This window comes from Myiozetetes cayanensis, unplaced genomic scaffold (assembly GCF_022539395.1).
Source record: "Myiozetetes cayanensis isolate MyiCay16 unplaced genomic scaffold, myiCay2020 scf28, whole genome shotgun sequence".
NCBI lineage: Eukaryota > Metazoa > Chordata > Aves > Passeriformes > Tyrannidae > Myiozetetes > Myiozetetes cayanensis.
Window position 1 is genome coordinate 2,043,125 of NW_026087499.1, and position 13,873 is coordinate 2,056,997.

The window sequence follows — 13,873 nt, forward strand, 5'->3', positions numbered from 1 at the left end:
GTAATCCTGCAGAATATGAGCTGCTGTCCACAGCTTTCTGGATGTAAATTGATGAGGTCATAGTGTTTTCCAGCTACAGAAAAGAAAAAAAGCAAAAAAAAAGTTAAGGGAAAAAAGAAAGTCTTCAACTTGTTTTTCAAGAGAGACGAAAACACGGAGGAGCCGAAGAAATGGAGCAACTTGTAAAACTCCTCCTGTGGCACATTTTGCTTCAGCAAAGTAAGTTCTGAGCTGTTACTTGGTTGTGTTTCAGCTGCAGAGGACGGGGCTGGAGGTTTGCTGGGAGGTTTGGAACTGTTGTCTTTGTGAGATTGTGTTCAGATTCCTGAGTTAGCTGTGTTTTCGTCCGTGGAGGGGAGGGAATCGTGGATTTCTCCTGCTTTTTGAGGAGAGAGTGGAGAAATGTTTGAGGTTGTTGAAGCAGTGCTCTGTTCAGCATGTTTGTGCAATCTGCTTTTTCCTATCAGTTGCCCTCATCAGCAAATTCAAAAACAATAAGCTTCAGTGTGAGTACAGTAAACCTCACACAGATAGATTTGCAGAATCCAAAGTTATTTTGTACAGCTTCTGTGTGTGTGTTTGAGTGTTCAGATGGAGCTAAAAAACGAAGTTGTGGGTGTTTGTGTTTTTTTGGTTTGTTTTTCTGCTGTCAGAATTAGGACATTCAGACACAGGAATTCACTTTTGGGTAAGGTGCAAGAAAGGGATGGGGACAAGTCTGATGAGCCTAAAATAGCAGAATGGCTCGTACCTTTTCCTTAATCACAGTTTTCTGTAAGAGCTGAAAGCAGATTCATCATCCCCAAGACAACAGGGACACCACAGTGAGGCTTGGGTGGCAGGAGGGGATTTGAGGATTAATTGCAAAGCCCCAGCACATCCACACCTGCAACACTTTGGGCTCTAAGGAAGGTCCTTGTGAGCAAAGAACCAAACACAGCTCTAAGAACAGTGTGGAGAGACTTCTTTCAGGGTGCTGAGGGTAGGAAATGAGGAGCACGAGCTTTATGGGGACTGGTGACCCCCTGCCCCTCCCAGCCCTGCTGGTGAAAGGCTGGGGCTCAACACCTGAGCCCCTCAAAACTCCTCAGCACTGAGGTGGGGGAAGGTGAGGAGTTCTCAGTTAGGTCCCTGATTAATCCAGTTTCCATGTCATGCCCAGTTTCTGCAGTGCCTCAAGGCAGGGTTTAGGAATTGGCAATTTATGGGATCGGTTGTAGGGACAAGAAAGGTTGAAGTGGCTCAGAGGACAGGTTTGTGGGGCGGGTTAAGGAGAAGGAGGAGAGGCCACATCTTGTATTCCAGAAGCACCAGCCAGCCCAGTGACTCCCCAGGGAGGTTTAGCATGTTGGCAGAGCTTGGGGAGCACCCAGGGCAGGAATAGCAGGTTGTGCTGCTGCAAAGCTGTGGGGAGGCAGAGGTGTCCCACCTGAGGATGGGTGATCTCTGGCAGGTGCATTTTGGAGATGAACTGTCCCCTGTGGCAGGCAGCCCTGATGTCTGAGTCCTGCTGTCCCCACAGAGACCAGGCTGTGACGCAATGAGTGAAGATGGGCAGGGAGGAACTCTGTGCACACTGCTGAGATGGTCCCTCCTGGAGAGGCACCACACCCTCAAAGTGTTAATGTCTGGCAGGGAGGAACAGCTCCGTGTTTGGAATGGCTCCCCAAGCTCTTCCATGGGCCTGGAGCCAAGGTGAAGCACGCAGAGCAGGGAAGGGTTTCTAAAAGCTGAGCTCGTATCTGAGCTGCCTGTCAGAAAGTTTGGGCAGATCTCTGAGGGATCCTATCCGGGGCCTAGAGGGGGATTGGCTTCTTGTCCAGACACAAGGCTCTTCCTTCCTGCAGAGGCAGCACATTCCTGCTCTTTGCATGTTCCTACCTGCAGGGAGGTGTTGGAATTGTTGGGGCTGGCTGGGTGGTGAAGGGCTCTGCAGCCCCGACATCCTCTTTGAAAGCAGAAGACTCTGCTCTTGGGAAAGCTGTCCCAGGAAGCCTTTAAAAATAAACAGACACAGAGACTTCGATAAAAGCCCAGTTCAAAGGCTGGCTTGACCATCTGTGGGCTCTGAAAGGGAAATTTTGTTTTACTGAAAAGCTTAGTCTTGCATTCCCAGGTGGTAAATGGGAACCTTGGTGGAACTGCATCGCTCACCATCTCCCTCCTTTGCCTCTTTGAGATGAGCCCAGATGGTTTTCCCCATTGGTGCTCAGTGGGTTTTAAAGAAACTGGCACCCAGAAGAGAACAGAACTCATTTGTTTGGCTGCTGCTGCATCCTGAGCCATTATGGCCTCTGAGACACGGGGTCAGCTCCCCAGGCAGTCAGGATGGAGCCACTGCCACTCCCCACAGGGTTTGGAAACATCTTGGTGGCACAGGCTGCTGTTTTTGCAATAACTGTGGAATGGCTCTACAGAGACCATTAAACCCCCTCCGTAGACAATGGGATTTATGGGAGGAAGGAGGAGCCTGACACATGCAGATTTTGTGAAGATCGTGTCCTTTCTGCAGGGCTAGACCAGCTCCTAAAGAGAGGAGATGTCACTTCCTTTTTGAAAAGGGGAAAAAGAAGCTGAGACAGAGCAGGAGATGCTGGAGGTGTGCAAAGGAATAATGAGCTGAGCTTACTGAGGCCAGTGGAGTGTGAACCCCACAGGCTGTTGTTCACCCACACACCTGGTGGGTTCTGACACATTTCTCCAGTGAGATCTTTGTTTACCCTCACTCTGCTGGATCAGTGTCCAGGCTCTTCCTGAGTTCAGCAGAGCCCCAGCAGGTAGAGCTGCTGCTGTCACGTCCCGTGGAGTGTCTGAGCCACCTGGCACTCGTGGTGTTTGCAGTTTCCTCTTCTGCTCTGGTAGTTTTTCATCCTCCAGTGCGAGGCAGGAACTCGGTGGTTTCATCAGCAGCTGCCCCAGGAGGAGAGAAGTGGTGGGATGGTTCAGGCAGGACTCAAGGGACAGTTTTCTGCTTGACCTGCTCCAGAGAGCTCTGAGTGTGTAACACGTCTTTCACAGCCTGAGGGTTTCTAGTTTGCCCACAGTTTCTGTGGCTTAATTCTTGGCTTGAAAAGTGGATGGGATTCAAGAAGTAAGAGCTGGCTCTGCTTTTTACAAGGGATTAAGAAATACTTTTGCAGGCTGCTTTCCTCTTCCTATACTGTGGGACCACAGAGTACCTCTGGGATCCTGCTGAGTCAGCACAGGCTGTGTAGGTCTGAGTCTCCTGAGCTGGGGGGAGCTGCAGTGTCACCCAGAGCGTTAACTGTGCACACAGTGTGTGTGCCAGGAGGGGGAAGAGAAACAGCCAAGGTAATACATAAATATTGACAGAGGAGGGAGGAATAGATGGAACAATAACAGAGGAGGTGGCTGAGTTTGAGCGTGTTTGTTGTTATCTCTTCCTTTTGTTGTCAGTAACGTTCTTTATTATTTGTTTTGACAGGTTCTGTGTGTTCATACTCAGGTGAGTGACATCTTTGTCATCTGCCTGGTTTTGTGATCATGAGAAGAAGCGAGGGACCCTGAATCCATAGCATGCACTGGGGGTTTCACTGCTGACTTCCATGGATGAGAACCCTGCACCCCGTGCACTGGTGTCTCTAAACTTTGATTAAAGGGGGGGTTAAGATTAGGAAGGGTAGGTAGGACAGGTCAGGTGTACAGTCCTGATAACAGACATTGCTTTCACTGACTGAAATCAGTGTGGTAAATTTTTGTATTGCATTTCTTTATGAGGCAAAGGCTCTTCCCCCAGAGGGTGGTTGGGCACTGAACAGGCTCCCCAGGGTTTGGTCACGGCCCCGAGGCTGCCAGAGCTCCAGGAGTGTTTGAACAACGCTCTGAGGGACAGGATGGGATTGTTGGGGTGTCTGTGCAGGGCCAGGGGTTGAACTGGATGATCCTTGTGGGTCCCTTTCAACTCAAGATGCTTCATAATTGCCCACGAGAGTGCCCCGTGTTGGCCTTGAAGGTCACTTTCGGGCGGAGGATGTGCGGAGAGATCCCGGGACGGGTCCTACTCTACTGTCCTCACGCTGTTCACTCTGATTTCTGCCCTCTGCTCCTTGGCTCTCAGTGCCAGCTGATGCCTCCAACCCGGAGAGCGTGGTGGTGTCCGTGCTGAACATCAGTGCCGTGCTGGGCTCTCAGGCCGTGCTGCCCTGCAAGAGCCACCGCATGGTGTGGACGCAGGACCGGCTCAACGACCGGCAGCGCGTGGTGCACTGGGACGTGCACAGCACCTACTACGGGGACAACAAGATGGAGAGGCTGTGTGACATGTACTCTGCTGGGGACCAGCGTGTCTACAGCTCCTACAACCGGGGCAGGATCCTCATGCCCGAGAATGCCTTTGTAGAGGGCAACTTCTCCCTGGTGATCAAAGGTACGAGGCAGGAGCTCTTCGCTGTCTTGAGGGGGTGGGGGGGTTCATGACCCACTGGAGGTGTCCAAGAAGCAACTGGACATGGCACTCAGTGCTCTGGGCTGGTTGTCAAGGGAGTGATTGCTCAAAGTTGGGCTCAATGATCTCAGAGGTCTTTTCCAACCTAAATTATTCTGTGGCTCTGTGAGGTTCTCTGAAGCACTGGCAATGGTGTTTTAATTGCCTCTGAAACAGTCACATTTTGAAAGGGAATTTGTAACAACCTGGAAGCCACTTGGGCTTTTTGTGGGCCTTTGATTGTATTTAATTTCCTGAGCTATAAACACTCGATGGTCGTTCTTCCTATGCCTGCTTCAGCTAAACTTAAATCAGCTTTCTGTTTCCATCTGTTAATACAAATGACCTGCCTTCCAAGAGCAAACAAACTGAACAAATTATTATATTAAGTGAGATGATTCGTCTCTGTTTAACCCACCCAACAACCAAGTTGTAAAAAGGCCCTTTTCATCCATACAAGGATTTGGGAAACACTGTAAATGATGAAGTGATTAAAACATTCAGCTTCCCCTCTCTTCCCTGCTGTACCAGGCGTCGCAGAGCATGATGCAGGCATATACTCCTGTAATCTTCACCATCACTACTGCCACTTGTACGAAACTGTGAAAATCCAGCTCACCATCACCAAGAAAGGTAGGTGTGGCTGAGAGCTCTGCGTCCCTTCTGTGCTCACTGTGCTGCCTGCTGTCTGATTCCCTGAGCTTCAGAGATTTCTGTCAGTGCGTGTATTTACGAACCTCCCTCCTTCCTTGGCGTGTGCCAAACAGTGCATGGAGCCTGTTTGCTCTTGGCAGCCCAATTCCCAGACTGTCCCCTTGCTTCTGCAGCAGCAGCACATGCCTGGTGACAGTCCATCCCCACTCAGCTCAGCCACAAGGACCTGCCCTGTACATTGGCTTCTGAGCTTGTCCTGAGAAGTCTGTACTTAAAAACCCACCTCGAGTCACCACACCTTAAGCCCAGCTCTAAAAGCGAGCTGTTGGCAGCTGCAGTGTGTGCCACCCATGCCACACAGCCACCACTACCATGTCATTTAAATCTACCCCTGGGTAACACACAAGTGAAGCTGCTGGGGCTGGTTGTGCTGGGAAGCTGTTGGAGGGAAAATGCATCTCCTCTGCTGCTGCACTCACAGTAAAAACACCCTGTGAGCCCCAGTCTGCTCAGCTGGGTTTTGGGCCTTCTCTTGTTCCTTTTCAAGAGCAAAATGCAGAGCAGTGCTGCTTCAGCTCCTCCAGTAATTAGGGAGTTTGTGGGTAGCAAAGCATTTCCTGCTCGGAGGATTGGGATGCAGCATATCCAAGATCCTCGTTCCATTCTTAGTCTGGAGAGGGAATGTACTTCCTGCTTTCTGCAGCAAGAGATTAACTCTCAGTTCTAAGGGAAAGAAAGTGGCCTTGCCTAAAGGGTTTTGGAGGGGTTGTGTTATAGGACTGCAGGGTCGAGAGCAATCTTAGGGTGTCCTTGGGAACAGGACAGGTGTGTCAAGGTGTATGTTCTGATGTGGCAGCTGGAGAATGAGATGCTGGAAAGCAGTGCCGGGAAAGGGCCCTGGGGGTCCTGGTGAGTGGCCAGTTGGCCATGAGTCAGCAGTGCCCTGGCAGCCAGGAAGGGCCAACCCTGTCCTGGGGGGCATCAGGCCCAGCATCACTGGGTGAGGGAAGGGATTGTCCTGCTCTGCTCTGACCTGTGGGGGCCTCAACTTGAATATTGGGGCAGTTTTGGGCATCACAATGTAGGAAAGATTGAGCCATTGGAGAGTGTCCAAAGGAGGGGACATTCTGGGGCACAGGGTGTGACTCCTGGGGACGTTCCTTTGCGGGGCTGAGGGTTGGACTGGATGACCCTCGATGGTTCCTCCCAGCTGGGCGCATCCCATGACCCTGCACGTGTTGCCCCCGCAGCCGAGGACGCCGGCGAGTTCTGGGACGGGGAGAAGCCGGTGCTGGTGGCCCTGGAGGGCAGCACGGTGACGCTGCCCTGCGTGAACCGCAACCACATCTGGACGGAGCGGCACAGCGAGGAGGAGCAGCAGGTGGTGCACTGGGACAGGCAGCCCCCCGGGGTGCCCCACGACCGCGCCGACCGCCTCATCGACCTGTACGCCTCCGGGGAGCGCCGCTCCTACGGGCCCCTCTTCCTGCGCCGCAAGATGAACGTCAGCGACGCCGCCTTCGCCCTGGGGGACTTCTCCCTGCGCATCTCGGGGCTGGAGAGCGCCGACGAGGGCACCTACTCGTGCCACCTGCACCACCACTACTGCGGCCTGCACGAGCGCCGCATCTACCGCGTCTCGGTGACCGAGCCCCCCAGGGAGAGGAAGGTGGTCAACCTCACCACCCACGACGTCGCCCCGGCCGTGGGTGAGTGGCCTCTGGAAGCTTCTGGAAGCGGCTCTCCTGGTTGAGGGGTGGGCACCTTGGGGTTCAGCCTGGCTGGGTGGTGGCCGAGCTGTTCCCGTTCCCCTGGGCGCACCCGGAGCTGGGTACGTGGCCGTGGCAGCGAGGATCCACCAGCAGGGCAGTGTGTAGGGCCATTTGCTCAGGAGTCGGACCCTGTGGTCCTTGTGGGTCCCTTCCAACTCAGAGCAGTCTGTGAAGTCCCTGAGTGTCCCACCCCTGAGGGTCGCTCACCCCGCTGGCAGTGCTCTGGTGGCACCACGTCAGCTCTGCCTCCTTTGCTCCAGGGCAGTCCTGAGCCAGCTCTGCTCTCACTGCTGACAGGCCCCGAGGCAAACAAGCTGTTTTTGGAACAGGCTCCCTTCCCTCCTTGCTTTTAGGATCGGGTGAATTGTGGGCAGGGGGTTGATGCTGCTCTGCCTGTGCTGTTACAACATGCCACCACTCTCACCAGTGTTTCTGTCCCCTTTGTTTGGGCTGTGCAAGGTGCCAGACCGTGCAGAATCAAGCCCCAGGAATTTTCCTCCACCCTTCAGCTTTTCTTTTTTTGTGTGTGTGTGTGTGTGTGTCTTAAACCAATTTTCATATTTTCCACTGCACTGAGCTATCATCTGACAGCCTGTCCAAACTCAAAACCATCACGCTTCATTCAGGCAGAAAAAGAAAATAAAAATCCCAAGTTTAATATTTTTTTTAAAGTCTTTTGGGCATAGTTCTTTATTAACATTTTAAAATATTCATTGTGGTTTAATATTTATTGGCTGTTTAATACAGAATTTTGATACGCTTCATACATTTTTAAATAGGTTTATTCTTCTCTAGAAATTGGCTTTCTCAAGTCACAGAAAACCTAAACCTCCCCCCCTGGGATTAAGGTTGGTGTCCAGAAAACCCTGGCAGTGCTAAGGAGAGGTGGCTGCTGGGGCTGACACGGAGACCAGGACATCCAAATCTCAGCGTCCCTGCCTGCAGCCCTCTCCAGATCACGCTGTGCAGATGGAAACTGGATCTTGTTTTCGGAGTTGTCCACCCAGGAATTTATTCCTCTCTTTCCTGGATGTTGTCCTGGCTGTTGCTGAATAGTTCCCTACCTGCTCAGGACTTAGATGGAGCCTCCATGTGGTTTAACCTGCCAGGGGCTGTCTGGGTTTGGCAGCAGTGCCCTCGGCGCTGGAGGAATTTTCCTTCCTGGGAAAAGCCATTTCCACCCTCAGAAAGAGCAACCTCTTGGAAGAGCTTTGCCCCTCCAGGCAGTGAACCCTCAGCTGGTCTGAGAGCACCACACACACAGGAATGTGCTGAGTACCTGGGAATGTGTGAGGAATGCCTGTTCCAACCCTCTGCTGCCCAGGAGCCTGCAGGGACCTGCCCTGCTCCCGTGCAGCTCCAAGGGCTGAGGGGCTGCCCCATTCCCTGGAAAACTGCGTGGAGTTCTGGGGGATATAACATAAATGAAACCTCAGGAGACGACAAAATGGGCTGTTTCAGAGAGCAGCTACAGCTTCTGGCCTTGCTCCAAGTCCTGGAGCCATTTCCAGACAGGAAACTCGGTCTTGTTTGGAAGAGAGGCCGGAGCTCAGCTCTGCTCCCGGTCTCAGCAGTGTCAATGGGGTGCAGGTCTGCTAACTCAGAGCAGTTTTGCTCGGTGTTTGCTTTGGAGCAAGAGCCTGAAGAATGGCTTCTGCTGTGTCTCATGCTTAGTGCTGAACTATTCACAGCCCTTTGCCAGCCTTGAGCAGAAAACCGGCCCCGTGGCCAGGTTTGTGAGCTCTCTTGGTGGAGAGCTCTCCACTTGCCCCAGCAGAAGAACCTGACCCTTGACACTTTGGGAAAGTAATTACTTAAGTTTTCTTCAGAACTTAGTTTTCAGTAGTTAAACCAGATCCTGTGGGTGAACTGGAGGCAGATGGGCATGAGATGTACAGATCTTGATTACAGAATAAACCTTCATCACCTCAGCTTAAATTCTGGTGTAGGACTAGGGTGAGGAGGAGAGTCTGTGTGACCTCGATGAGCCTGTTTTGGGCCCTGAAATTCACTGGTGTGACTGAACCAGCAGTCCCTCCGTGCCTCAGTTTCCTCAGTTATAAAATGGGTTATATTCTACTGCCTTCCTGATGATGCTCTTCGAGGCCCACCAGTGATGCTCTATCTAAACACTGGTGTGACAAGTATTTTTAATCTTACTTGAGGAAGCCAAGGAGGCCCAAAGTTATTTAATCTCTCTTTGCACTGTTTGTTGTCACAGTGACCTCTCCAACGCTGCCTAAAGTTTAGCTCAGCTCTTAACCCTGCCTTGCAGGACTGTGGGAAAGCAAAAAAAGCCAGGAATAGGATGCTTTTGTTTGCTGACTCCTGGCCCAACAGCTGCTCCAGTGGCACTGTCTCATTGTGGCAGCTGCTGGAGGAGCCCCTCAGGATCTGGGGGCGTGATGAAGCAGAACTGTCACAAGCAGTGTTTGCAGCTTTGCAAGTGGGTTTTTTGGTTTGGTATTTTTGGAGCTTGGCAGGGGTGAAAAGCACATGGCAGTTTCCAGCAGTGCAGCCAGGGAGCACATGGCATCTGGCAGTGCCAGGATCAACTGGAAGCTGCTGGAGTGGAGCTCTGGGCCAGCAGAACAGAGAGACTGTTGCTCAAACTTTTGCATTTTCTAGGACTGCTGCTGGCATTAGCAAACTGTCACCTCTGGTTTCAAAGTGTTTATTTCAATCCACTCTTGTGTGATTTGATTTTTACTTTTTTTTTGGGGGGGGGTTGGTGTTTTTTAAATGCTGGAAAGAAACTGCCTGACAAACTGGAAGCGGTCACTGTGCCAGCACTTCCAGAAATGTCAACATTCCTCCCATTGGAACACATCTGCTGAATGGTACTGTGGCTTTTGAGGTATTTCCCCCCATCTTTCCCCCTGTTCCCTCTGACTGATTCGCAGGGGGAACTCCCAAGGGAATGGAAGGCCAGGACTCCATCCTGCTCTTGTTTGTGAATGTTCCCTCTCAGGAGGTGAGAGTATCATCATTTCAGCTCTGTTTTGAAGAGCAAAACCTCTCCAAGCACAATCTTATGGGTTTGCAGTCTGTTCCAGGGCTGGATTTGTCCATTCCTCTGACTATTGCAGGCAGAGAAGTCTCTTCCTCTTTATATGTGTAAAACATTGACCTATTTATTTGAGATCTACAAAAATGTTCCACGTAAAACTTTAGAGCTCCCCTTCCCCGTGCTGGGGAACTGAAATGCTGCTGCACCCACAAATGGAATGGAATCTTGGCTTTTCTTTGTGGTTGGGTTTATTTTTTTGGTTTATTTATTTTATTGATTTTTATTTCATTTCAAAGGAAACTTATTCTTTTGGCGTTGAAAATTCCTCCCACTCCGTAAATTATAACCCTTGGCAGGGAGGGGCTGCTTCATATTTTCTCTGTCTGGAGCCTGAGCAGTGTTGGGGGTGTGTTGTGAAGGACCCAGAGGAGGGTTGTGTTACCCTCAGGAAGGTTTGGGGCTGGGTTTGGGGGTGACTTCTCTCTGAACTTCCCCTCTGCAATGAGCACTGCTGGCCAGGCAGCGGGGAAGGGAATGTGCAACATTAAAACTTCACGTTGCTGGGAATCGTGGTCTTGTGAAGAGCACAGGCATCTCCCACCTGAGGTAAACCAGAGCTTTTGTAGATCAGGCAGGGATTTGCTCCTTAATTCAAGCAGCTCAGATGAGTTTCTCCCTCAACATCCTTCTCATACCCACAAATGGCCCCACCTGCGACCCTACTTTGCTCTGGGTGCCGATCACAACGACCAACCTGTTTGCCTTTCCCTCAGACCCAAATGTTGTCAGGGGCCACAACGTGATAAATGTCATCATCCCCGAGAGCCGGATGCACTTCTTCCAGCAGCTGGGATACATCCTGGCAACGCTGCTGCTCTTCATCGTCCTCCTCATCATCGTGGTGCTCGTCACCCGCAAGCGCCGGCAGAGAGGTGAGTCCCGAAGAACCCACCCTGTCCTGCTTGTAGGGAAAATCCTGGGATGATTCTGCAGATGGTTCCTGCTGAAGGCAGGGATCCCCCTCCTGCAAAACCAGCAGCCTGCACAGGGGGGAGTCTTTGCAGGCGCTGATGCCACGAGGGATTCATTAGTGGGGTGTAAAAACTTCCAGGCTTTGATTTCACAGAGTCATTAAGGTTGGAAAAGACCTCCAAAGGTCATCAAGAACCAACCTTTGACCAAATACCACTCGTGATTTGCTGAGTTGCGCTGTTGGAAGGGAGAAGAAAATTAGAAGTGCTAATTTCTGCAAAAAATAGAAGCTCCTGTTTTTGTGATAAATGGGAGGTGGAAAGAAATGAGGTTTGGCGGTGGCTGTGGCTTCTCATAGCTGGTCACCCATCGAGTCTGGGGAGACCACTGGGAAGCTGGTGAGGAAAGGATAGGGAAGCTCTAATTCCTGGGTGTTGGGGGGATTGTGAAAGGGACCCTTGTAAAGCAGCACAATTAAGGAGCAGTGTGAAAAGATACCAGAGGTTATCGTTGTCAGAGTAAGGGGTTGGTTGCACTGGACCTGACTGCTCATCCTGTTTCTTCTCCCTTTTCAGGTTATGAATATAATGTGAAGAAATATGGAGAGTGAGTATAATTACAGGGTTTGTTATTTAGGATTGAAAGGCATAAAAATGAACTTGTGGCCCCTTTCCTCAGCTGTCAGTAAGAACCTGAAACAGCTGAGGATTTGGTTAGAAGGGGAAGGTGGTTTGTGGGGCTGATTTGGCAATTGCATTTCCTCTTGTTCTGCTTTGGGAACTGATTCACAGATCCTGGTTCTGTGGGACATCATTAGGAATTAGTGGTATAGGAATAATGCACAGATCTGCTATGAGATGGGGCCAAGATCATGTGTCTGGGTTCCTTTATGGTTTATTTTATATTATTAAAGTGGAAGGGATGGGAAGTTCCAGTAAAGGTTGACTGCCCATTGTTCTAAGCTCTGGACAAACACATAGGGAAAAAAAAAGAGGTCCAGCTATACCAAATAAACACTATAAATTAAATTCCTCAAAGTCCCATTGGAAAAGCTATTGTGAAAAAGTGTGAGAGGAGACAGTTATTAAAGGATGTGACAATATTCCACTGTTATTCCCTTTACAGGAAGGATGTGAACCTTAAGGAATTTACAGTGGACACAACAGATCTGACCCCCCACAAAAGTGAAGACATCAGGCTGGGTATGTGTCAGATTTCATCCTCCCTGGATGTCAAAAATCCAGTGATCATTTGGGCCTTCTATCCAGATCTGTGAGAGCAATTGGGGCAAACAAACCTGGGGGGAAAATGGCAGGAAAAAAAATCTGCAACAAAGGCAAATCCTCCGAATATCTGCATCAGTCACCTCAAAGTGAGCTTTGGGTGGATGACCCAGAGCTTTCTGTTACGTGCTGGGAGAATCTGTGGGATTCTCCTGTGAGAAGAAGGAACCCAAAATATCCATAACTGATTAGGGCCCAGGGGCAAAAATGAGGTGGGAGCAGCTTCCCTTTTGCTGCTGAGTGGCTGAGTAACTCCACTCCCAGAAATCTGAAGGCCTGGAGTACATCAGGGAAAGCCTGATCGTGTCTGTCTTGCCTATAAAACTCTTGTTTTCTTTTAATATTCTAATGCCTGTCTGAACCACGCTCCTCCCTCACGCAGATTACAAAAACAACATCCTGAAGGAGAAGGCTGAGCAAGCCAGAAGCTTCCCAGCAAAGAACATCGATTTAGACAAAGGTAATAATGACTTGCTTGCCCCTAATTGGTGGCTGTAGGAACCTTCTTGCTGGGCAGCAGGAGGGAGGCAACTCAGCCCATCGGTGGAGCTGACCAAGCCACAGCCCAACCAGGAATGATAAACACCCTGGCAAATGGCAGCAGGAATGAGGAGCCAGTTCCCTGCCCAGCCTTTCATCAGGGAGCCACAAGATGCAAGTGGTGATTAGGGCTTTTCAAAGCTTTTGGCGTGGCACAAAGCGAATTTTTCTTCCTTGGGAAAAGAATGCCTGGCAGGGCTGGAATAGGGCCTGCTCTGCTGTAACCTCAGAGGGAGATGGATCCCAAAAATGTCCTGGCAGCGCTGTTTGGGGAGAAAACACTGTGCTGAAGATAGTGTTTTGAGCTGAATTAATTTATGGGCAGTCACTCTCTTCATCCAACAAAAGCAAACAGCTCTCCCTCCCCGGGGGCTGAACCTCCTTTTGCTTATCCAGTATTAATCCTGAGTGTCATGCCTCAGTTTGTAGAGTAGCACTTATGTCAAGCAGTGCTTGTAATAAGCTGCTAGATTCCATGAGTCATTTAAGAGGAATTTAGGATATAACAAATGGGACTGAAATGATACCGAGCAGGGAATGGTCTGGAGAGCCCAGGAGTTGCCTCAGACCTGCTGTCCCTGCTGGAGTTCTCAGGATACTTTTCCCTGCATTCTTCAGAGGTGATCTGTGCAATGATTTAATACCAGGACATCTCACTGGGGGCTTTATGAGGGGATATTTATATGTATTTATGAGGGGGTACTGGGGACATGGCTGACTGCCAATGGTCACTTGTCACTGCGTAGATAAGTCCACATTTTTGTGCTCATTTGAAAGGTTTGAAATCTCTCTCCAGGTGCTGACCTCCATTTCCATTTGCTTTCAGATTTCAGGAAGGAATACTGTAAATGAAGACATTCCCAAGCTGCTGGCTGGACCAGAAGCTTCAACCAAAGATAGATAACGTGGAAGAGAGATGACTTTTCTTAATGCCATCTCCCTCCAGTTCCCATAGATTGGTTTTGGGTTTTTTTTTCACATAGACTTGAGGGTGTTTGCAAATGCTTCTTGAAAGAGTTAGACTGTCTCGTGTGCATTTATGGGTTTGGGTTGCCTTTCCTCCTTGTCTCCCAATCCTCCATTCCCCTTTCCTTTCTTGATATTATTGTTGGTTTTTATGCATCAATGATTTTTATGAGCTGAATCAGCAGACCTTTTGCTTTGATGTTATTGCTTGAAATAAACCAACCTGCATCAC

General features: G+C 50.2%; 1 protein-coding gene across 1 annotated transcript; it reads left to right on the forward strand.

The window, feature by feature from the left end:
• Positions 1 to 13,873, forward strand: MXRA8 (matrix remodeling associated 8). Its single transcript, XM_050322596.1, has 10 exons — positions 1 to 219; positions 3,446 to 3,466; positions 4,079 to 4,387; positions 4,976 to 5,077; positions 6,349 to 6,807; positions 10,654 to 10,812; positions 11,428 to 11,458; positions 11,978 to 12,054; positions 12,518 to 12,595; positions 13,502 to 13,873. The coding sequence occupies exons 1-10, from the start codon at positions 171 to 173 to the stop codon at positions 13,525 to 13,527; spliced, it is 1,311 nt and encodes a 436-aa protein (XP_050178553.1). The 5' UTR covers positions 1 to 170; the 3' UTR covers positions 13,528 to 13,873.

Coding starts and splice junctions, on each gene's coding strand:
- MXRA8 (XM_050322596.1), top strand. CDS start 171: ATGGAGCAACTTGTAAAACTCCTCCTGTGGCACATTTTGCTTCAGCAA. Junction 4,388..4,975: donor CTTCTCCCTGGTGATCAAAG/GTACGAGGCAGG, acceptor CTGCTGTACCAG/GCGTCGCAGAGCATGATGCA. Junction 10,813..11,427: donor CCGCAAGCGCCGGCAGAGAG/GTGAGTCCCGAA, acceptor CTCCCTTTTCAG/GTTATGAATATAATGTGAAG.